General features: G+C 33.7%; 2 protein-coding genes and 1 long non-coding RNA gene across 4 annotated transcripts; 2 read left to right on the top strand and 1 right to left on the bottom strand.

The window, feature by feature from the left end:
- Positions 1-5,596: 5,596 nt before the first annotated feature.
- LOC132599655 (uncharacterized) lies at positions 5,597-9,478 on the top strand. Its single transcript, XR_009566919.1, has 4 exons — positions 5,597-7,900; positions 7,995-8,366; positions 8,441-8,991; positions 9,073-9,478. It is a non-coding gene; the product is annotated as an uncharacterized LOC132599655 (long non-coding RNA).
- Positions 9,479-11,251: 1,773 nt separating this feature from the next.
- LOC132643651 (uncharacterized) lies at positions 11,252-15,931 on the top strand. 2 transcript variants are annotated; one of them, XM_060360140.1, is made up of 4 exons: positions 11,252-11,546; positions 12,509-12,759; positions 13,670-13,774; positions 15,117-15,931. In XM_060360140.1, exons 2-4 carry the CDS (start codon positions 12,629-12,631, stop codon positions 15,538-15,540), a joined length of 660 nt encoding a protein of 219 aa, XP_060216123.1. In that variant the 5' UTR covers positions 11,252-11,546; positions 12,509-12,628; the 3' UTR covers positions 15,541-15,931. The 2 variants fall into 2 exon arrangements, with proteins under 2 accessions (XP_060216123.1, XP_060216122.1); XM_060360139.1 differs by having other exon boundaries at positions 11,254-11,546; positions 12,623-12,759.
- Positions 15,932-17,630: 1,699 nt separating this feature from the next.
- Positions 17,631-19,722, bottom strand: LOC132643652 (uncharacterized). Its single transcript, XM_060360141.1, has one exon. The coding sequence runs from the start codon at positions 19,106-19,108 to the stop codon at positions 17,909-17,911; it is 1,200 nt and encodes a 399-aa protein (XP_060216124.1). The 5' UTR covers positions 19,109-19,722; the 3' UTR covers positions 17,631-17,908.
- Positions 19,723-25,779: the final 6,057 nt, after the last annotated feature.

A 25,779-nucleotide genomic window follows, 5' to 3' on the forward strand; every position in this document is an offset into this window, starting at 1 on the left:
CTCAAGGATTATTCTTCCATTATCTAAGGTGATTTTTATGATCATTCCTTGTTGTTTAAGGTGTTGAAGGTTAAAAACACTTGGATTGTAGAAAGATATAGGAAATGGGTCATGAATGTGTGAATAGTGTCATTGTTGAGTAGTAGTTTGGGGTGAATTATGAATATTGGTATGTTGCGATTGTAAGTATGTTGTGAACGACATTTAGAACATGGAATAAGTATTATATGTGAAAAAATGCAATAATGAACTATGACCATGATTATGGAGAAATTGGAGTGAAATGGTGAAATGTGGGTAATATAGACGAATGATGATTGTTGCCTATTACATTGTGAATGTTGTTATGGATGTTTGGGAGTTGATATATGATATGGAGAAAGTAGTAGAAACAAAGGAAATGCTGCCCAATTTTCTTTAGTTTTAGTAAGCACGTTTAAGTAATCGATTAGCTAATGTTAATGTGAATTCTCTTGAAGGTAGAAACATGGGCATCGAAGGAGAACAAGCAAGCGATAGATTAGTTAAACGAAAAAGGTATGTGAGGCTAGTCCTTTATTTCTAAGGCATGAATCTTATGGCATGATTTTTCCTTCTTCTCCATGAATCTCCTATATCCTGGAAAAACTAAGAGTCTATGTTCATGAATAGCCACATGAGATAAAAGATATATTATGAGCCCAATAATCATGATGATGAGTTTAAGTCTAAAGATTCTAGAGTTCATGATATGATGTTCCTATAAAGTTAATGATGTTATTTGTTGTATACACTCACCTTATATACAATTTCCTTCAAGGTGAGGCAGAATGCTTATAAACGTTCCATAATGGAATCGGGGGTTCACGACCTTATGTCACCTCGATAAAGTATAGTTGTCTTTGAATTTCTATGCATGCATTATGATGAGTACATGTTGATGATATTACACCGCGCCTATATGGCCGGGCAGCACCGCTAAGGCGGGCGGCTTATAGATGATTACATCGTGTCTATATGGCACGGGCAGCACCACTTGTGGGCGGCATGAGATGGTACCTCAGACGCGGGAGGCCTGGGCGCAGGCTAATAATTATCACACCGTACCTATATGGACGGGAAGCTTATACATTTATGCATACATGATATGATGACGATTATGAAGTAAGCCAGCATGCATTATTTCTTTTATAAGTGATAGTCAAATACAGTTGCTCCTTATTTGATGCTTCCTTTATCTCATTGAAGTATTACTTATGCCTCTCATACTCAGTACAATGTTCGTACTGACTTTCATTTTCTTTGGACGCTGTGTTCATGCCCACATGTAGACAGAGAGGTGAGCTTGATCCAGACTCGTAGGAGCTGTTAGCTGACTTGAGAGCACTCAATTGTTCCGGAGGTGCCTTTGATTATTCTTTTGTGTACATATGTATATTTTGGGCACGACGGGGTTCTGTCCCGTCCTTATGTCTAGCACTCTAGTAGAGGCTCGTAGATACGCGGGTGTGGGTTATATGGTCTCACAATGTTGTTATTATATATATATATAGATATTATTTTGATAGCTGAAGGGCTTATATATATAAAAGTGATTATGTTTCCAAATGGAATAATGATTTTCTGTGATTTGAGTATGAATTTGATAAAAGAACGCTTAATGAGTATGATGAGCAGTAAAATAAGTGGTGCTCGGTGGTTAGCCCCGGGTACCCGTCACGGCCCCTAGTCGGGTCGTGACATTATTTTCCAGAATAATTCCACCAAAATAAGAGCGAATTCAGGAAGTTTAAGCTAGCTCTCAATAGATACAGCAAAATAAGAGTGACAACCATTTTATGCCGCTTAATTTAGCTAGATAAAGATACAACAACCATAAAATATATATATATATATATATATATATATATATATATATATATATAAAAAGACAGAAAAATCATCACATTACTAACCACAATATATTTTACATTCCATCAAAGCATCAAATTCCAATAGATTCCGTCAAACCACAAATACATTTAGATTGCATCAAAAAAACATAACTAAACACACCGATTACTTAAAAATGCTCATATAAGAAACTAGAACATTGAGACATGTCATAAACAATTGAGAGAGATATATGGGGGAAATAACTTAAAATATTACTTCAAATTCCTAAACTTGACTTGGAATTTTACGAAAATTAAAGAAAAAGGCCAAACAGATTTAAGTAGATTTGCGAAATTTAGAAGAGGGACTAGGTTTTGAAGGAGGTAAAGAATCTTGAGAAAAAAATGGAATTGAGTTTGAATAAATATATAAAGGTTAAACGTGTTTGATAAAGGGGAGGAGGTGGTACACTAATTAATCTAATGAGTCATCTAATTATGCTAGCTGGTATCTTGTTAGAATAGAGCCGGGGGTCTTTCGGAAACAACCTCCCTACCTTTCAAGGTGCGGGTAAGGGCTATGTACACTCTACCCTCCCCAGACCTCACATTGTGGGATTCTACTGGGTATGTTTTTGTTGTTATTGTTGGTATCTTGTTAGAATAAGAGCATAACCAAATAACAGTAGAAACATAATTAAAGCAAAAGTCAACAAACTATTTACAAATGGCAAATATTATAGGGAAAAAGGTCAAATTTACCCCTGTACTTTGAGAAAAGGCTTATATTTATCCCTAGTAAGTTATACTACTAGGCCGTATCCTCACGGTCAATAATATATCAACATTTACCCCTATCCCTAATGGTTGCCCACGGTGGCGTTGCCATGTCAATTAATGAGTCCACGTTGGATCTAGTCACCATGCCACATAAGACTTGAACCCACCCCAAATTCACCTTAAATAATACCAAAACACGGTTGGTTTTCTAAAAAAAAATACCACCTGATCATTTGCCTCACTCACTATGTCAATTTAAAGAGAAAGAGATCTAAGAATCTCTCATTGTTGCGTTCCTGGAAAAGAAAATCTACTTCCTAAGGTAAGGAATTCTTTACCCATCTTTTTATGGTAGATTTCGTTTTAGGGTAGTTGTATTTTAGTGTTAGGGTTTTTTCTCATCAATGGTATTTTTTTCTATTTTAGTGTAATGTTTGTTGATTTTTTACTTTATTGTTATCTTTTCGTGTTTTCCATGTTTGTATGTGTGATATTATCGACTGAGGGTTAGGGTTTTGTTTTTTGGGTACGATTTTAAGGTTTCTGTCATTGCTGGGTTTTGGGGTTGAATTTTAGGGTTTCAAGGTGATATTGCATATATAATGGCGTATATGGTCTAGAGCTTCTAGTTGAAATATTGTTTTTGGTCTAGGGTTTCAATTTGTTGTAGTCCCGACTGGATTTCTTATTTGGTTGTGTTGTTCCCTTCAATAAACTATCTGATTTTTTTCTGTTGGTGTGCTTTTGTTACTTTTTTATGTGCTGGAAAGTGGGTATCCTTTGCTTGCTTTGTTTATTGATGGTGGAATCTTACTTTGGTAAATATTCTCTAGTCCCCCATAACTTTATTGTCCTTAGTTTTATGAAGTTGACTGGCTCTTCAAAGTGTTGTATCTATTAAAGTTTGGTTTTTTATGGCTGTCTTTGAATTTTATCTGATTTATTTGTCCCTTTTTTTTTAGTCTTTAGGTTGACTTGCTGGTTTCCATGTGTCTTTATGCTGCTTTTCTTTATTTTGTTGTTGCTAAATGATGAAAATTATTTTTATCTATCAGTACTTTCAAAAAAAAAAATCTTTATGCTTATACTTTAGTTTTCTGTTTGGGAATTTTTGGGGTTGTTTACTTAATCTATTTTTCTTCCACTTGTCCCCTGTTGTACCTTAATTGACTTGTTAGTATCATGTTTACACTTTTATTAATTTTAAGTGTTTGTCATTTCAGTTTTTTTTTTTTTTTGTTTCTTTATTCATATACTTTAGTGCCTTATCTGATTTATGAGATCATAATAAGTTGTCTTTATGTACACCAATTGTCTAGTTGCTAACTGATGAGGATACCTAAGTGTTTCTTTCACTTGTCTAGTGGCATAAATATTTCTAATATTTCTAAGCGTTTCTTGTTTGTCTTGTTGCTAAATTATTTTACTTTTCTAGTGCCCTGTTGTACTCTTATGCCCTTTCTAAGTGTACAATATAAATTGTTTCTTTAAGCATTCACTATAGTACCCCCTATTGTACATTTGTGCCTTTTTAAGTGTACAATATTTTTTGTTTCTTTATGCATTCACTGTAGTATCTTAACTAGTTTGATTGTCTTTTTGGTTTAAGTGTGTCTTTTTACTTGTATAATTGTTTATCTTTACTGGTTTTAAGGGTGTTATGCTTTTCTAATTAGTCACATGTTTTTTTTTTTTTTTTGTAGTTTATAACAATGGTTAATGTGCATTTGAGTGTTATCATGGTGGACAATGGGCATTAGAGCCACAACTAAATTACATAGACTTTCCTGTTCACAGTAAAAAACACTATGAGTTTTACTTGCTTTGTTTAACTGATTTATTGGCTGAATATAATTGTAACCTTGGGTATATTGGTTGCAACACTCATGGTGAAAGCTCCTTCTGGTAGATACTATGAAGTAGAAGGGGATGACGAGATTAGGACTTTTTTTGGAATTTATTAGCCCACAATATGATGTTATCAACATATTTGTTGTAGACGAGTCTGAATTAGGTATTGTTGTACCTAATATAATCCATCACAATGAATATCACCTAGATGAATATGATGATGCCTCTTAACTTGAAGCAGCCTCTGAATATAGTTCAGATGACAGTGATTATGATGGAATGAAATCTCCAGATTCTTCATATTATGATTCTGATATGCTAGACTCACTTTTTAAACAGAAGAAGCGTGAAAAGTTGACAGACTATATGGAGTTGGTGCATCCATGACATTTAGAGGCATCGCTGAAGCTAGGAAAGTAATCAACATGTATGCTCTTGCAAGTGGCTATGGGTTAAAACAACTCATAAGTGACACTATAAGGCTTAGGTATGTATGTGAAGGTGATTGTCCTTTTGTCTGTCATATACCTAAGGATAAATTAGGGGGTGGGTTTACTTTCAAGACCTTAGTTACTGAACACACTTGTGAGCTTGCATTTGAGAATCATAAAGTTGATGCCAATACAATAGTTGCATACTTTAAGAAAATAGGCATGATCACAACGTCCCCAAACAAAAGGACATCAGTACGAATAAAGTTCTGAGTATGTAAGGCATGAATAGAAACATAATGGAAGTATGGAAGGAGCATAGGAGAAGTAACCTATACATCTGATTGCCCCTTAAGGTGGATATCATGCATGCTTAGCATTTAAACAAAAAACATTTTCATACATATATAATATAAGTGTTAGTGCTGTGGAACGTACAGCCCGGTCCATAAATGTTAGTGCAGCGGAACGTGTAGCCCGATCCATATATCATATCATCCCGCGTTCAGGACATCATCATAACCTACCTACTGCAGTGGTGTACACAATAGGTGTCGTACCCGGCCGAATATAGCGCGACTCGGTAATGAAAAAAATAATATATATATATATATATATATATATATATATATATATATATATATATATATATATATATATATATATATATGCAATGCAAGACTGACCTCAGAAGGGATATCATAAGAAGAGTCGGAGTGACCTATCGCCGTTACCCTCCGACTGTCGTTATTGTCGCTACGTTCTTTATCTTTTCAATTCAAAAAACAACATGTGGAGAATAGGAGATATACTTCAATAATGATTATATAAGTGATAAAGATCGGTTCAACTGAATAAAATACCTCTAGCTCAACCTCAACATGAAAAATAACATAGTGAACAACCTTTTTCCAATCGACAAGAAAGACACGAGGTGCGGGAAAGTACTACTACACAAGCCATATTTAAATCAAGGAAACAAACTTCACCAATATGGAGTGAAATCAACTCAACTATAATGGGAATAGTACCATGATGAACATTATACTTCTCTCGGTAAACAAGAAGGATAAGGAATATGAGAAAATATTTCAATGTGAACTATTCATGAGAAGAAGTAAGGTTAATTATTTTGGAACACCCTCGATAAATGTTTACCGGAAGACCTTTCAAATGATAACCAAATGGAATATGGAAGCATGGAGAGTTATTTTATACAAGTCATATAGGAAGTAGAGATTAGCTCGTTCATTCTTGGATATGATCGACACAAGTCAACGGGATAATGTTTCAAAAAAACGCATTTGAATTTTAGTCATGCTAAGAAAAGAAGAGAAAAGCCCTACATACCTTAATGATGAAGTTATATAGGTTTCCCGAGTCCTCGAATGCTTTACGAACGATCACCTACATCACACAACCAATTTGGGATCAATTCCAAGTTCATAGCTTATGGAAATAATCATTGAGGCATTTCGTCGAACAACTTGCGGGCGTAAATTCGTAGGGTCATTTGTAGTTTAATTTCTTCACTCAAGACTACCATTTTTCTTCTCCTTTACTCCTACTCTTCCTTATCAATCCATACATAACTTCATAGCTCCAAATAATACATTTAAACCACAAGAAATAGCCTAAACAATCAAGTTCCTCCATAAGAGTTCATAGAAATTCATAAGGACTTGTTCTAGCGAATTCTCCTTCCAATTTCTATGTAAAACACTTGTAGTATCTTAGGAGGTTAATTAAGATGAGGAAACATACATTAATTGATTAATACATTAATTGATTAAGAACACTCCAAAACAAATATTACTTCAAGTCGAAGAATTCTCCCGAGAAGCAATATAGCGAGAAAATTACGATTCTATGATTGCCACGTTGTTCCTTGCATTAGAGTTGATTGATTTGCACTTGGATTGGTTAGGATTCATGGAGGATTTGTTTGGAGAGTATATTGGGGTTTCCTTGGTCTTTGAAGATGAAGAAATGGGGAAACAATCATGGAAAAAGTGATATATATATATATATACTCTGACATCATATCGATGAACAATAAAATGCACTGGAAACTAGACTTCTAGACCTTCAATCTGATAGATGGATCACTCCGTAACTCTAAGTAGATTGAGAGAAAAGCTCCGAGACATCTGACTCAAATTTCAATGAAATTTACAAACTTAACTTGCGACGCCCTTTGTTGGCTTTCGTATTACAACTCGTTTGACTTCCAAACTTAACAAGCGACCATTATATGATTCAAATACTTCATATCATTACTTGCTTAGCATGTGAAGCACTTCTAATCTCACCCAAAAGTACAAGTTATCGTATTCTCAACTTGTTGACTTTTGACGAAACTCATCCTTCTTTGATTCATTCACCCTCCAAACCTTCCGCCACTTACTAATATTATTTATAGACTCTTATAACCATTTATATTAATAAGTTCAATCCCTTTTAACCTCAAGATAATTTGTTTTGAACTTGCATCAACAAACTCATGATGCAACTTGAACGTGCGAAAATCCGAGGTGTAACATTGTGTAAGAGGACCAAAAGAATGATTCTGGAGAAGCTTGATGGTAGTTTTAATGATGAATATAACAAGCTTGTGGCTTATGCCAATGAACTGAAGTTGAGTAATCCTGGAAGTGATGTGATAATTAACTTTTCAAATGATGCTTTTGCTGAAGGAAAAAGAACGTTTTTAAGGATTTATATTTGCCTTGATGCAATGAAAAGGGGTTTAAGAGTGGGCTGAGACCTTTTATAGGCTTAGATGAGACTTTTTTGAAAGGAAAGGCTAAAGTTTAGCTGTTAGTGACAGTTTCTCAAAACTCCACAAACCACTTTTATCCATTAGTTTGGGTTGTTGTGGATAAAGAAACAAAAGTGTTTTGGAACTAGGTCTTAAATCAGCTACAAATGTCATTGGACCTTGGAATGGGTGAAGGAGTTACTCTTATATCACATATGCAGAAGGTATGCATATTTTACCAGATTCTTTATTTTATCATTTGTCTCATTTCTGTCAGTATTTATGTGTACTTAACTGTTTTTTTTTTATGATCTCTAGGGGTTGATTTATTCAATCCAGAAAGTTCTTCCTGAGGCCCACTTCAGATTCTATGTTAAACACATAGAAGAAAATTGGTGCAAGAAATATGAGTTTGGGGAGTACAAGAAGTATCTTTGGTGGGCTGCATGGAGTTCATATGAAGAGGATTACTAAGATCCACTAGATAGTATGAAGCTAGTGGATGATGATGGTCCGGTTGTTGTTGATGATCTTTTGAATTATCCACCAGAAAAATGAAATATGTCATTCTTTGATATTATTTGCAAGAACCAGTCAGTGGACAATAACCTGATTGAGTCCTTCAATGGATGGATATTAGAAGCTAGACACAAGACAATTATAAAGATGTTTGAGGATATTAGAATTATGGTAACGACATCTAAACTTTTGTTCTTCCTTAGTTTTTTTACTTTCTATGTATACTTAATTTTTTTTCCATCAAGGTGATGAACATGTTGCATGAAAATGAAGCTGCTGCTATTGGTTGGGATATGGAGTACAATCCAAAGACTATGCTTTTATATAACCAGTTCATGAGAATTGCACAATAAATGTCATGTCAATGGAAGTGAAAACTATGGGTTTGAGGTGACTGAAGATGGTGACATATATATTGTGAATTTAGGGTTAAGGAGATGCCCTTGCAAGACATGAGGCCTTTGTGGAATCCCATGTCCTCATGCAACCTGTGCCCTGCTGTACAGAAGCTTGAACCTCTAGATTGGATGCATTGGTATTTTTCCAAAGAAGCATATCTCCTAACTTATTCTCATAAGTTACAGTCAGTTAAAGGAGAAATATTATGGAAAATACACACCTCACAATACATGGAGCACCAAATATAGTAAGAATTGCTGGAAGGCCAAAGGTTAAGAGGACAAGAGAAAAAAATGAAGTTGTTAGTATGCAAGGACAATGGTCTCAAACAAGAGAAAGAAGGGTTATGAGTACTACTTGTGGAGAACCTGAACATAATGCTAGGGGATGTGACAAGGTAATGACAAACTTTAATAATTCAATTTTCATTTTCATTTATTTCTATCCTAATCAATTTAAAGGTCTCTACATTTTACAGCATTCTAAAAGAAAGAAGCCTACTGGCAAAACAAAGTGCATGCCAAGAAAGAAGAAAAGAAGTTTTATTGATGAGCCTGCTAATGATGAACAGACCCCAACCGGTACAGATCTGGGGCAGTGCAGTTCACAACTCAACTTTTTTCCAGCAGATCCAAGAGGTGTCTAGCCTCAATGGCAATTACTTCTTCTTTCAATTTGTCCCATTCTATCTTAACCGCGACGTCATTAAATCTTGAACATTAGTCCAATCGCTTTCCGGGAATAAAGCATCTTTCCATTCCCAAAATCCACATGAGCTGGCCTATCCAAACAATACAACTTAGTTGAACATTATGAAGCTAATAGTGTAGATTCAAGTAATGATAAAGTTTGAATGAAAATTGTGAAACACAAAATTTAAACTATCTTAGACCTCAGACATTTGTAGAATTTTCTTTCGGGGTTACTTGGAGTCGATGAAGTGAAGTGTTTAGCAATGATGCCACAACGACATTTTATGTGAGATGAACAACTACCTTGAGACATATATGAACCCACGAAGAGAGGAACTTGAAGGGAGTGAAAAATTATGGATAGAAATTAGTAAAACAAGATAATCCTTTTGATGGACCCTAATTTTAGCGCCGATGGAGGGTGGTTTTGGTGGAGAAGGAGACAGTGGGTTCAATGGAGAAGACAAAAGCTTCGTTCATGGTGAATAGTGTTATTTAGGGCGAATTTGAGGGTGGGTCGGGTAAAAATTTTAGGCCGGGACCAAGTCTCATGTGGCATGGTGACTAGATCCTAGGTGGACTCATTAATTTGACATGAAAATGCCACAGTGGCAGCCGTTAGAGATGGGGTAAATGTTAATATATCATTATTTTTTAGGATACGGGCTAGTAGTATAACATACTATGGGTAAATATAAACCTTTTCTCAAAGTACAAGGGTAAATTTGACCATTTTCCAAGGGAAAAGGGCCAAAAATACCCCTGAACTATTAGAAATGGGTCAGCTTTACTCTCAGTTGCGTTTGGCCAAAAAAAAGCCCTCCAACTAAAGTACCTTGTGTTAGAATTGAGAAATTCTATGGCTCGGATCTTTAATATTCTCTTATTTATTACCTGTGTCTACTATTTAGACAGAATACCCTCACTCATCCTTACTAAGAAACTAAAAGAAGCCTAAAAAATAGAAGCAAGGGTGGAAAGTGAGGAAAAAAGAGATGTAAAAATAAAAACTGCTAAAAAATGCCCTCCAACTATCCAAATAGCTCAAAGATGCCCTTCTTACTTAACGATTTCCCCAAAACAAAGGAAAATGGGACAATTTTTCCCTTGAACTATTCAATGAGACAGTTTTGCCCTTATTCTTTTTAATTTCTTTTTATGAGGGCGGAGGGAGGGTTTAATGTGTGAGACATATTCTAACAACATAAGAAAATAGTAGTATAAACACTTCTGTTTAAACAAATAAAAAACAATGACATATAATACTTTTTAAAAATAAAAAACAATGACATATAATTTTTTTTCTTCTTCTGATTTTTTATGCATTAGGTATGAGTTATTATTTCTGAACATGATATCAAGTATTGGTCATGAATAGTTTTCAATTTTTTTCGGAATCCTGTTTGGACATAGAATTATTACAATTTTTCAGAATTCGAAAAACTTCAAATACTTGTTTTCACATTTTTACTCCTAATCACTCACAAAAATTCAACATTTTTCTAAATTGTATTCATGTCCAAACACAACTCCTATTTTCAAATACCATTTTCAACTTTTTTCGAAATACTAATGTTTTCAAATTTCACAATTTTTATATCCAAACGCCCACTTAAAAATTTATTTTTCTAACACTAAGAATGATATGATAAAGGAAATCAAATTAAATTACATTTTGATACATTATACTATTTATTGTAACTTTAAGTCATCCCAAGTTTCAATCTAGGGCTGGTATAATAATTTTGAAAGAAAAATTAATGCTGGTAATTAAACTCTATATAAAATAAAAATTATAATTTAAAATAGTCAAAATAATAAAAATTATAATTTAAAATAGTCAAAGTAATCTCATAATCCCCAATAAGTTTTTGACCTTTTTCCCTCGATGAAATCCGGAAAAAACAAATTGTGATCCCCAATATTTCTTGTTGGGCCTTGGTGGTTGGTTGTGGTTGGTTACGTGGGACATACTGTATAATGGTTCTTGTATGGCATCCGCGTTGGCTTCGTCCCCCTCCTCGAAGCTCCCCTTTTCCTCTGGAATCAAAGAATAATCCTCAAGAATCAATTTTCTCCATTTCTACACATTTATTATTATATATATGTACACTGAAACTAGTCGGTAAATTGGAGTATATAATTATCTCTCTATTTTACCATTTTCTTTTAACCCTAAGTTAACCTTATGGCCACAGTTGTCGAGTTTGAATGCCCACAACTCGTCAACGACCTTCAAGATCTATCCATTCAACCCCAGGTAAAATTGGGTTTTCTTTATTTTAGCTATTTATTTTTTCTAGCTTTTGCTTTTGTTTGTCTTTTTAGTTCAAGATCCAATTTTTGTTCTTGATATAATTGTGTAGATTTTGAAGTAATTATGCTGACCCATTGCTTTTGTTGGTCTGTTTAAGTGTTATTTGTTGTTCAAGATCCATTCTTTTCTTGAAATAATTATGTGGGATTTGAGGATTTTGAAGTAATAGCTGATCCATTATGTTTTATTGATGAGGGTTTCTCTTAGTTTATTAATAAATGTGATGCTTGAGTGTTTAGTCTGATCCAAGATTCATTTTTCCTTTGAAATGAATCTTGATTATTTGGAAGTAATTGTTGAGCATCGTGTACTTGTGGATTAGGGTCTTTTCTTTATTGATCTGGTTTTTTCATCTGTTATTTTACTGTTAGATTATTGGAAGTCTAGTTGTTTATCTGAATTGACATTTGTGTGATGAGTCTTAGAATGAAATGGATATAGAGGTGCAAATGTCGAAAAAGAAAAAAAGATATCCTAGATTAGTTTGGTATTGAGGTGCAGTTGAGTGAAGATTTGTATGATGGGGAGTTTTTTGGTGACAATTGATGCTTTTTGTAATTGTTCACACGTTTTGATTGAAGTACTGTCTAGCAGGGGCTGAGCTAGGTAGGGCCAAGGGGCCTCACCAAACCCTCTTTGGCGGAAAATTACGCTGTTTATACATGATTAAAATCACCTTTTATGTATATGTAGTAGATGTTGAAGCCTGTTTGGCTTCTTCGTGTGTTTGCTTTGTAGTTTGAATCCTCGTAGTGAAAATCCTGGCTCTGCCACTGTTGACTAGTTACCATAGAGTAGGACTTTCTATCAACAGTAATGCAGTATGTGTAGTAACTCTGCTAATAGACTATATAAATTGTTCATTTCAGCATGCTAATCTGACTTTTATCTTTTATTTTGTGAAGTTACAATAGCTCGGAATTTGTTATTTCTATCTTTTTCCTGCATGGATGGCATGTAGATGCGATATTGGGATTGAGTACACGGGATATGTTGATTGATATGGGTTTTCATTTCAGAACAAAATGAAGAGCACAGCTGAGGAAACGCACCGAGTTGGGTGTGAGAATAACCATCATGGGATTTGTGCTGTTTGTTTGAATCAGATAGTGCTTCAAGAAACTGCCCTTGTAAAAGGTTGCGAGCATGCCTACTGGTTTGTCTAAAGAACCATTCTTGTTTGACTATTTATTGCCATTTTATCAGCACAGACGTGATTTGCTGTTTTCATGGTTTTGTACCTAAATATCCAATAGGATGATGCTGTAACTTTTTTTTTTTTTTGGTACAATGATCATCACATGGCAGTAAATGGAGTTTGATGAACAGTGAAGGAGAAAATCAACATATGTTGCTTATTTAAACAGCTATTTTGAATTGAGAAACTGCGAAAGAGAAGGAACAGGACTGTTGCGTGTTTTTGATCTGGTTATGATAATGACATTCTTACACTTTTTGAATCCAAACTTTCATGGAGACAAATGTGCACTGGATGTGTGCAGTGGTGAGTAAAGGAAAATATGGAAAGGATTTCCTTTACGTCTTCTTCTGTTTCTCCTTTTATTTTTGGGGGGGGGGGGGGGGGGGGGGTTGGGGCAGAAGTAATGGTTGTCGTGTACTTCTCTTTTGTCCTCGCCCACAAATACGAGCTATACTTTGTGGTGGTCTCTGTTATTGGTTTCTTAACATCATCCCACCCTATCCACTGTCCAAAAAATGTGTCTCGGTGGTCATATTATTATTTTTCTTTGGATACTGTGAAATGTGGTCTTTTTATGTGTTTCAGCGTCTGCTTATGATAGGTTCTCATGAACAATTGCATGGTTCACTAGTCAGTGTGTGCTTGTTTAAGATATTGTGGTTTTGCGATCGTCATACTTCATTTATATTTATTTTTTACTGGACTTAGTACTATGGAACCTGTCTTTTCAGGGGTGTATTGATATTCTAAGTTCGAAAGTTGGGATTAGTCTGTAGAACTTTCAAGTGTGTATTTATCTTCTAATCTATTTAATTTACACAAAATGCTGTTATGATAATATGTTTCTCCTTGCTTTGGTGTTCAGTGTGACTTGCATCCTTCGGTGGGCAACCTATAAAGAGGAACCAACATGTCCTCAGTGTAAGCATCCATTTGAGTTCCTCTACATCCACCGCTCACTTGATGGAAGGTAAATGATATGTTTGAGTAAGCTTTCCTTTATTTAAAATATTTGTGATACATCATGATGCTAATAAACTCGGTCTGTATGTTATCTCATTAACTCGTATATGCAATGGTGAATGAAATTATGAAACCATGAGCACAATGGTGGAAAGATGTGTTCATTGATGAGGTTGAGAGTAGCAGAATGTTTTTTTTTTTTGGAAGTTCATGACTACTACTATTTTCTTAAATTTGATGTCTATTTGTATGGGTTTCTATGTTTGTCAAGCTTGAAGGTTAGTACCGTGTCATTGTCTTATTTGCTGGACTGACATATTGATTCAAAATTGTCCAATTAATGTTTTGTACAGTTCGGTTCCCTTGGTAACTTCAGCTGTAATTTTTTCCGTTGAGTCCGTGCCTCGATTATCCATCAGGTGCCTACTATCTCCAACAAGACACCGGATAAATATGTGCACCAAAATTTAGGCAGGTGAGAAGAATTTATTCAGTTTGGTGGTCTAACCTTGGTCCGAACAGCATCACTCCAACCTTCTAATGCTAGGCCAGCCCATTGGGGGAAACTAGACAACGCTCAACTAGCTACTAACCTTTTACCCTAATCCTAGACCTCCATATCATCCTATCTATGGTCATGTCCTCGGTAAGCTGTAGGTTTGTCATGTCCTGTCTAATCACCCCTACCCAATACTTCTTCGGCCTAACTCTACCTCTCTTAAGGCCCACCATAGCCAACCTCTTACACCTCCTCACTGGGCATGTGTGCATCTCCTTTTCACATGCCCGAACTATCTCAGTCTCGCCTTCTTATCTTGTCCACCATGGAGGCCACTCCCACCTTGTCTCGAATATCGTTATTCCTAATTATATCTCTCCTAGCATGCCTAGATATCCATCTCAACATCCTCATTTCCGCTATTTTCCTCTTCTGGACGTATGAGTTCTTGACCGGCTATCACTCCATCCCTACAACATAGCTGGTCTAACAGCACTTTATAACACTTACTTTTAAGTCTTGGTGGCACATGCTTAATTTTCAAATTCTCCTACTTAATAAGGACTCTGTGTTGTTGTAATGATATTAACTACTTTATGCTTCGCGGTCTGCTATTCAGAGTATGAATGTTGTGTTAGGTTGTATTGGAGACCAAAAACTTTTCTAGACCTCTTTTTTCCTCACATATTGACCTAACTAATGCATTGTTGGTTCTATTTTTGATAAGGAAACTAATGCATTGTTGTTTCTATGTTTGGCATCTATGCTTCTTTTTTGGATTTTGAATTCCTTATTTGTAGCTGGGTGACTTCTATCCTCTTGAGTAATGATTATTTGTCCATTTTAACAGCCTTCAGGACTACATGTTTGAGGAGAGCGTTTGCCTTCTCCTCAGGGCATCGTGGTTTAAACCTTTGATTGTGGAGGAAAGGGTGGAGATTGATGATGACATGGATGACTTGTACATGTATGATGACACGGAAGAAGATTTCGATGAAGATTATATCATTGGTAGTTCTTCAAGACTCCGTATAGGCAATAGACGATGGGGAGACAATGGATATGTCAGTGCAGGAAGGCAAGAAGCAAGGCCTGTTATTCGACCAAACCTCCAGGAATCGGGTGCTGGTCCTTCCCGCGAGCCCAAGAAGGAGACTGCTGCTCCTAAAGAACTTGTTGGGCGGCGTGCCAAGCGAGCCCTGAAGCGTGAAGCTGCTGATAAGGCGGCTGCTGAGAAGCACCAGCAGCGTCTGGTGAGGATGGGTCGGAAATGAGTTCAGTTCTGCTCCTGGGCGACCTTAAAGATCATGACTTCATGAATCGCCCCTCCCCCTGTACAGTAATTCACTTATTTTCTTTGTAAAATAATTGACACAGTCGAGAAGATGATGGATTTACTGGTAAATGGGATGGACCATGTGCATACCCTGTTGTTAATTCCAGATAATATATAATCATTGACAAAGGGAAAAGGAAGCTCCTTGTTTCCCCAATAATGTACATTGTTAGGTGAATTTCATATTTATCTTTTAGATCCTTAAGATTTAGTAATCCATTCCAACTGCCTTCTCTGCTTCAGATGTTAAGATAGCTTTGGATGGAGAGAAGACATGTAAATTTGTTTAATGGCATAATAAAGGAGGTAGTAGTCCAACTTCTGTGTGACTTTTTTATCCTACATATTTACCAATTTTATGCAGATTCTTATTGAAAATTCTCTTAGGGTCTGTTTGGAAAGCCACCTGGTAATTGGAATTGGTGTAATTACTAGGGTAGTAATTACACAACCTAGTAATTACACAGTATTGTAATTACAACGGCCTGCTTGTTTGTCATAATGTAATTACAGCGTAATTACAAGCGTGTTGTTTGGTTGCATAAGTGTAATTACACAGTTTGTTTAATTTAAAAATAAAATTTAATTATCAAAAATTTAAAATTAATAATAAAAATATGTGCCTTTATAAATGATACTTATTAAATTAGTTATTTAATACACATTGTTTCTTGAAAATATATTACTTAATAATCACATATTTGTAACTAATATTGTAAAAAATAATTGATATATATTTTTCAAATTAATAATATTTCAATTTTAATTAATTATAAAACTTAAAAGCAGAGTTTTTTTGTGAGAACATCATGGATGGGATGGTTGACAAAAAAATATATCAATTGTAAGTGAAAAATAAACAACGTGAAATAACAAGTCAATAGTACTAAAGCAAATAAATTAAAATCGAAAAATAACTTAAATTTAAAATCCAAAAGAAAAAGTTTAACATAAGACTCTTATGTCAAATTTTAACATTACGTGAGTAAGTTCCATAAGTAAATATAATTCAAAAGAAAGGAAAAATAAAGTCTATAACCTCATTCATAACGAAATTCTACTTTAATAATATCACTCATTATATGTCAAATTTGTTAATGAATCATTCTTTCTAATATTAAGAGTTGTAGTTTCAAAAATTAGAATAATAGCACGGTTATGCTAAATTAATAAAAAAAAATACGAGCAATTACATGGAACCACAAGAAGTAAAGGTTGGAATTGAGAAGAAAGGATATGAAAGATAAATAATATAAAAAGAAAATATATTTGAAAAAAATAATAGAAAAAATAATAAATTAAAAAAGAAAAGAAATTAAAATAAACCAAAAGAGAAAGAAACTAAAAAGTAACCCTGGAATTACAGGGTGTAATTACACCCAATTCTCAGCCCCTCTTGAGAATTGGAAAGTGTACCTACACTCTCTCAATTACACCAATTCTCACCTAACTGTGTAATTACTTGGTCAAACAAACAAACCAAACTGTGTAATTACACCCAATTACACTCAATTCCAATTACCTGGGTGGCTTTCCAAACGGGTCCTTAGTGTTTTCCCCAAGAGTCTCTTTCTGTATACACATAAAGAGATTTTATAGTTTGTTATGTTTTGAGAATAGAAGATTAATCAACTCAACTATTTGCAGTTGGGTAATGTGATCATTTAAACTAAACCCACTGTCTTGCATGTATAATTTGCTTTGAACTGGGTTTTGTTTTTCAATCTTTATTTATTTTGTGCATATATTCCCATTTATTCCAGCACTAGCACATTTTTCTTAATTTCTACCTTCAAAATAAATTTTCTTTGAAAAAGAATATTCCAAATTTAAAGCTTCTATAAATACTTCAGATTATTGCAGGTATTGGTCTCTGCACAAATAATAATTCTTCAATAGCATTTTAAACTTCATATGTGGAAGGCATGCCAATTGTCGATGCACTGTAAAGCACTTTTTAATTGGCTTAGCACTATGTTGACCAATCAATAATATATTGAATTAAAAATGAGCAAATGGCTCTCAAGGTCCTTAAACAATTTTTAATGGTGATATCATCTTCATGAATAATTCACTTGTACAAACATAACTCAATTCGAGAAAAAGTTCTTCAAAATCACATAGAACACTTAATCTTAAAAATAAAAATAAAAAGTTTATGGAATTGTGGCTAATGAGAACAATTCTCATGTGGGAATAACTATTACAAAGTTACCTTTGTTATGTCACTCCAAACAGAACAGGAAAAATGAATAATTGACCAAAGTAGCTAAAACCAGGTATTGAATACCATGATCAGACATAGTTCAAAAGAAGGCTCTGCTACCATAAAACACTCTTGAATTTTCTTTCCTGTTATTGTTCATATCTGATGAGCTTCCATGATCTTTCTGATCAGCTTTATCCAAGTCCAGTGGCAGCTTCATCTTTGCTAATGACTCAGTAAACTGCTGCATACTTCTCATGTACATATCCACTATCTGTTGCTGCATAGCTGACTGTTCTGCATCAATCTTGATCATATTCCCTAATGGAGCTGAAAAAACCACATGGGGTTCTTTCCTTTCTTCATCTTCTTTCTTAATTGAGTCCTTTTTGTTATCGATCATTTTATCTGGTGAGGAACCTGCTGAACTTGTCATTGAGGAGCTAAGGAACCAAGAATTTTGAATGCTTTCTTTGGGAGAAATATTTGAGTCATGATCATCAGCAAGTTCATCATCATCATCTTCTTCTTCCTCTTCTGATGGATTAGTTGCAGTCATTTCATAGTCATTTTCTGGCTGCTGTTGTTGATCATCTTGATGACTGTGAAATGCAGCAAGTTGGAGAAATGAACCACCTAAGTCAAAATATTGGGAAACCATTTCTTGATTCTCTTTAACTAAACTGATCTCTGGGAATTCTATTCTTGAATACTCAACTGGATCAAGAACAATCTGAGAAGATGTATTTCTGTCTAGTAACACAACTTCTGAACTTATAGAAGAAGAAGATGATGGTGAACAAGAAGGATTGTTGGATACTGAAATGAGGTTGTTGGTATTCAAGAAAAGGGACAATTTGACTATACCAGCAGGGGAATGAAATAAATCAGTGGAAGAAAGGCTAAAATCTTGAGTGATTTTTCCTTTGCCAACAACTGAAGAAACAGGAACTAAAACAAATCCCAAGAGTTGATCTTCCATTAAGGCTTTGGCTCTACTGAGCATCCAGATTTCACATTTGAGGATGGAATCAACTTGGGAAACTTTCATGGCCAAATCTTCATTGAAATCTGGATTTTTTCCACCACCATTAATGATCCTTGTTGATATGGCTTCATCAGGATTGTAAGTAAGGGAAAATTTGGCATATACATCTTGGTTGTCATAGATGCAGATGTTGTGAATGTTCCTAGCATGGTGAACATGAATTTCAAGAATTCCAGATAGTTCAGATTCTGAATCAGTACTTAAATCAGGGTTGTATAGAAAACCTGTTGATGTTTGCTTGAAGGAGTCCATAAAGGAAAAATGAAGACTATGGTTCCTTGAAATGAAGAAAAAAGGATGGAGGCTAGGTTGGTGCCTTGGGTGCTAGGTTGCTAGAAAAAAACAAGTTGAAAGATCAAATACACATTTCATGTTGCTTTATCTGGTCTTTGGGAAGCAAGAACAAGCTAAAAAAATATGATGTTTTGGTACATATAACACATTACTTGAAGTGCAAACATGGCATTAGAGGTTTGGAACTTCTTTTTGTTATTTCTTTTGAGGGGTGGAATGGAGTTCTAAGATAAGGATAAGAGTGACTTAGAGTTGAGCAATAAAAGTTTCTAAACAAATTGAGCAGGTGGAAAGAAGAGAGAAGTAGGTAATATAGCATGGGAGGGGTTGAAAAAGAAAGAGTTTAACTTGTGTACACTCACAACATAAAATAATTTTATACTATCAGGTCATACAAAAGATAAATATAAGTGACCACCTATAAAAAATAGATAAGAAACCTAGAAAAAGGTAACCATCTTTAAAAAATAAGATTAGTTACCTGGAAAAGAGGACATGGTACTTGCTACGACAGATTAAAGCACATTTATAGTGTAAATATATTTGGCATTATCAATGTATATATGTTAAATTCAGAATGAAATTATTAGTAGAGAGAATGATGAGTATCATGAGAGGAAGGTTTTGTTTTCAAGTAAACAACTAAAACATGAGATTTTCATGTTTTTTCCTTTTCACTAACTTCTTGTTGGTTTGATTGATTAACAACATTCTAGAGTAAAGATCTTTTTTCAAATATATTTTTGGAAATTTTGCACTTAAAAAAGGGAAAGAATTTTCTAAAAGGAGCATGATGATAATGATGATGAAGTGAGAAAGAGAATGACATTTTTCTTCCTCCACTTTTTAATGTTTTCTCTATCTTTTAGGGAGTGGGTGAGAGATGGAGAGATATTTGGTTGAGTGTGGGGTTTTGCTTTGCTTGGCATTGAAGCTTACTCAATTTGCTATCACCAAACCTATTGAAAAATGGAGGTCCTACCATCTCCATTTCATCATTCATGGTTCTTATTCAAAGATTCTCTTCAAAGTCTTACGAGATTTTGTCTTGTGTTACAATAACTTTACCTACTCCTATTTTAACGAGACTTGAGATAATATAGTAAGTTGGTTCTACTACATTTAAATTCACACTGAAAAAAATTCACAAGTTGATAGGGAAAAAAAAATCACAATATTGTTAGGGGCCATTTGGTTAGCAAACAAGTCATGATCGGGATTATAATGTGAGAATTATGATACTAGAATTAAATAATTATAAAACTATTTATATATACCCTTTTTGGTAAATATTTGGTTCATTAAATTAAAAATCGGATATACCTGGTGTAATATAAAACATGTGTTTGGTTTTATAATAGAAATTTGAAAATTATAATATGAGAATTAAATAATTATAAGATTATTTATATATACTTTTTTGGTAAATATTTAGTTCATTAAATTAAAAATGGGATATACTTGGTATAAAATAAAATATGTGTTTGGTTTTAAAACAGAAATTTGGATAAGTATTTATTTCCAATTTTAACACTTGCCTTCTTAAGAGACTTTGAAAGAAGTGCCTTGGAGAAGGACATTTTTCCATTTGGTTGTTTTATTCCGAGTTTAATTTTTTCCATATTATTATTCCACATTGAATGTGATATAAAAATAATAACAAATTCGGCATAACTAATCATGGGATTACTTATACCTGAAATAAAAATTCAACCAAACACGAGTATACGTGATTACTTGCCCAGCCCATTACTTTTACAGACCAACTCATTTACATCCTTATTATATTACAACCAATACCTGAAATTCCTAAAACGCTCTTTTAGTCCCGAGCTTGGTAACTAAGGCTGTAATTTTTTTTTTCCTTCCGGCCTTGTCGTGATGGGGGAGTCACTTTTGCGTTCTTTTTCTTGGGTATGTCAGTTTCGCTCTCTCTTGTCGGTAAATATATACTCCCTCTGTCCCAATTTATGTGATACACTTTCCTTATTAGTCTGTCCCAAAAATAATGATACATTTCCTTATTTGATAATAATTTAACTTTAAACTTTACCTTTTATGTATAACGAAATGATCTATAACCGCATAAATATCTTTGGCTTATTTTAGATCACAAGATTCAAAGTCTTACTTTATTTCTTAAACTCCATGCACAGTCAAACTATATCACATAAATTAGGACTGAGGGAGTATCAGTTATGATATTATTGTCATGTCGTTTCAGTAATGTTTGTGACTTTGTAGTTTTAACCAAAAACAAGGGATTCCCGCGAACTCAAGTTCCTATTAAAATAATTATTATCCGTATACCTATTCTTTCTAGTTCCCAACTCCCTATATTATAATGGGCAATTTGCAGGATTGCCCTTCGCTGGGGGTGGTCTTTAATTTTTGTCCCTCAAATTAGTGGTTTTTAACTTTTGCCCTTAAGTCCCAAATTCTGTCTTAAGGCTCAAAGTCTTTGCAAAATTCTACCTTGCGATTTTTTTTATTTTTCTTACTAAACTGGGGTTCAAATCCACAACCTCGGGGTATTAGGCAAAAGACAAAACTTAAAGACCATCAATTTGAAGGTTAAAAATTAAAGACCACCCCCAAATGAAGGGCAATCCACGCCAAAAACAGTATTATAATTTCATTCGTATATCCTACATTCCCAATGCCAATCACCCTTTTCTATTTTTTCACTCCCCTTTTTCCCTTTATATCAGTGATCAGAACACAACTGATAGAGTATACCTTTTTTTTTTCTTTCTATTTATTCAGTGATTAGATTTTTTTTTTGATATAATATACCATCTTTCCTTTCTTTTTATCGTTTTTTTTCTATATCAATAATCAGAATATAATTGATATAATATACCGTTTTCCCTCTCTTTTCCTTTTTTTCTTTCTTTTCTTCTTGTTTTTTTTTCTATATTAGTAATAAGAAAATAACTGATATGAACATATACTTTTTTCTCCTTTTTGTTTTTTTCTCTATATCAATCTTCAGAAGATAACCAATATAGTATACATACTTTTTTTTTTCATCTTTTTTATTTGTATTAGTGATAAGAAATATCTTGTATGGTATAATGTTTCTTCTTTCATTTCTTTTCTACTTTTTTTTTTTTTGGAGCAACGGTAAAGTTGATTTCGTATGACCTATAGGTCACTGGTTCGAGCCTTCGAAGCAGCCTTTAATGCTTGTATTAGGACAAACTATTTACTTCACACACCTTGTTGTGCGGCCCTTTCCCGAATTCCGCTAATGCGAGATGCTTTGTGCACCAGGTTGTCCCCTTTTTCATTTTTTCTCTTTGTTTATATGTGTATTACTTAATTTTCTAACATATAATATACCAAAATACTGTATCAACATAATAAGACGGTGTAATAGTGTTTAATTTCATTATTGCATAACATTGTCATAGTATATCAAAATGATATATGAATATACCAAATAGATATATTACTATTTTATGTGTAATATTGCACCTACTTCATGTGTAGTGAAGAATACTTCCATGGAACTCCATCAAGCAACTCGTTCAAAATGAAATTCGAAAAAAAAAAACATGAGAACTATGTTGAAAAATTCAAAAAAAGACCAAGTTGAGAACTTTGATTTTTTTTTTCAAATGACCAGTTGTAATAGTATATCGCTATATTATAATGTATATTATAGTAGTATACATTATAGTATATAGGGGCGGACATAAATACCAAAAAACCAGGCTGAACCGAATTAATTAGGTTCTTTGATATTAATTTTTTTTTAAAACTTTGATATTCGGTTTGGTTCTCGATTATAGGCTCCTGGTTCTTTGATTAACTGTAATTTTCATGACATAATTTTTTATTTTTTTTAAGGCTTACAGGCATGTATTTTGCCATTGATCTTGCTTTGTACTCTGAATCAACCAATTTCTTCAAATAAATGCTTTAATTCATTTATTCCACTTATTGCAGAAGAATTCTTTCTACTAGCACAAACAATTCAACAAAGGAGCAGGTGTGTTTTGAATGGAGAAATGTGTATGTATGTGGTAGTGTATTTGGCTATTTGCCTTAGTGAGCCATGTGATATTAGTATAATGTTAATAGCATTATATTTTAGAATGGAGAAAAATAATTGCGTTTGTAGTTTTGTGATCCATGTTTAAAGATAAAACACAAAATATCCCATTTTGAAAAAAAAAAAAGAAAAAAAAAAAAGAAGAAGCTCATTTTACAAGCAGAAAAATAGCCCATTAATTAAGCCTATATTGAAGAATTGAATTGGAAAAAATCGAACCGACCGAACTAACTCCATTAGGTATTCCGTATGCACTAGTGAATAATTGAAAACTGATGAACTTGTTACATTATCTTATTAGTTTCAAAAGATTATCATGTGTATTTGACAAGTAGCACCCATGGAGTTCAATCACCACCTAATATGCAATCAAATCAAATTCCATGAAATTCAATTGCATGTTTGATAGAATCGAAATGATGTTCAAAGAATTGAAATGAAGAACTGAACGCCCATCTCTATGTAACTATGTAACAATATATTATTGCAGTAAACTCTATACTAATGATATAAATAGTATAACATGAAAGTATACAAAATGTGTATTGTACACCTCATGTTTATCAAAATGCATAATTGTTGAACTAATTGTTGTATTTCATAAAGGTATATGAAATACTCCCTATGTTCCAATTTATGTCATATAGTTTGAATAAGCACGGAATTTAAGAAAGAAAGGAAAATATTTGAAATTTGTGGTCTAAAACAAGTCATAAATATTTGTGTGGCTGTAAACATTTCATTAAGGGTATAAATGAAAGTTTCAAATTAAATTATTTTTAAATGTGAAAATGTATCATTCTTTTGGGACAAATTAAAAAGAAAACTGTATCACATAAATTGAGACAGACAGAGTAGCTGAATGACACTTGTATTCCCTAAAAGCATACACCTTCATGGAAAAGGACTCAACACATTGGACCCCTTTCCATCGTCTTCCACCATAGCTTTACTACTGACATTAACGTCATTGTCCTCATCTCCCGTAATCAACCGGTTATTGATTTTCATTTTACCACGAAAAAAACTCGAACCCACTAAAAACATTATATCCATCTCCATGAAATTCAATCACCGCCTAATATGCAATCATCAGGAAAAAAAAACATAGAATATAGAAAAGATGAAGAAATCGACGTCTATATTTATCAATCTTTAGCACGCTACAGTTGCCCCAAAACATAACCAAAAAAAAAATTACATAATTTTTGAAAAACAAAAAGGATAAAAAGTAAAAGGCCGAAATCAAAATAGATAAGATCATAGAAAAGAAAACTTTTGAAAAGGAAAGGAGATAGAACGTTGGAACATACATTGGAGAAAACAACTCCCAATGTATATGGCAGCTTTAAACCATACAATTGTAGAGAAGAATAAATTGCGAAGATAGGTGAGTGAGTAATTACAAGAGGAAAAAAATGGAGCTGATCAACACTGTTTGTCCCTCACAAATCAAATTGCTCCAACCTAATGAAAGAAAGTGACGTTGTTTGTCTCTCACAAATTAAATATACTTCCGCATGTAATTAAAAACCAAAAAGTATATGGATGATATACTGATAAATTGAAGAGTAACTTTAAAATGGAGCTGAACAGCACTTCGTATTAATGTGTTTGACAGGGGCAGATCGAAAAAGTAATATGCGGGTTACAGGAACATAGTGTTGAAAAAACAATATTAATATCTCAAAAATACAATAATCTTCTTTGAAAATTGCTTACATTTAATTAGCCTTAATGATTTTTCATTATGAGAATTTGGACAGTTGCCAAAACATTTACATCTGACTCATTGAATAGTTTGAATTAGCTATTATATTTTAAAAAAATTCCAACGTTTCTTTTCTATTTGTAACAGACCCTCCTTTGGATTTGTTACTATCTTTGATTAGCTATTTATCCCCTCTCTAGCCGTTTGATTATGATATTCATTCTGGTGATTTTTAGTTCACCTATAAATACACTTGTAGACCTTCCCTTTTTAATATACCTAGATCAGAGACTTCCACTCTTCATTTACGTTGCTGGTTTTCTATAATATAATTTTTTTTTAGATTCTGACTTCTAGTTTTATATTCAAAAAGCTTCTTGAATTCGGGGGATACACTCATATCGGGTGAAATATCCTTAAGGAGAGTGTCTCAATTGACATGCTTCAAGCTTTCAAGAATTTCCTATAGTGTTCGTAATCGACTATTGTTCGTAAGATTTCCAACACATAATAATTTTTGCCCAGAATCTATATATGTTTTAAAATATCCACTAAATATCTATATATAAATTGATTGGCACCCCAGTTATTATTACATATTAATTTGAGATCGATGTAGTAGAAACCCATAAATTCAAATCTTAAACCCGCCTCTGATTTTTGAAGCTAAAAAAAATGGAAGAATCGAGAGTTTTATAATGTTGTTATGCTAGTGCTGCAAACAAAGTTGAATACGAAGGAATTTAAAGACGAATGCCTCTCATGCGTCGTGTTCATAAATGAGCCTAAAAGCAAGTAGAAATTATAAGATTTTAAGACTGCACCAAACAGTGCAGAAATAACCAAATACAATTCCGG

This window comes from Lycium barbarum, chromosome 6 (assembly GCF_019175385.1).
Source record: "Lycium barbarum isolate Lr01 chromosome 6, ASM1917538v2, whole genome shotgun sequence".
In the NCBI taxonomy this organism is placed as follows: domain Eukaryota; kingdom Viridiplantae; phylum Streptophyta; class Magnoliopsida; order Solanales; family Solanaceae; genus Lycium; species Lycium barbarum.

Bases quoted from the DNA above. Each gene is read 5' to 3' on its own strand.
- LOC132643652 (XM_060360141.1), bottom strand. From the start codon at position 19,108: ATGGACTCCTTCAAGCAAACATCAACAGGTTTTCTATACAACCCTGAT.
- LOC132643651 (XM_060360139.1), top strand. From the start codon at position 11,475: ATGGCCACAGTTGTCGAGTTTGAATGCCCACAACTCGTCAACGACCTT. The intron at 11,547-12,622 runs GTAAAATTGGGT...TTTTCATTTCAG, and splicing joins ATCTATCCATTCAACCCCAG to AACAAAATGAAGAGCACAGC. The intron at 13,775-15,116 runs GTAAATGATATG...CCATTTTAACAG, and splicing joins CACCGCTCACTTGATGGAAG to CCTTCAGGACTACATGTTTG.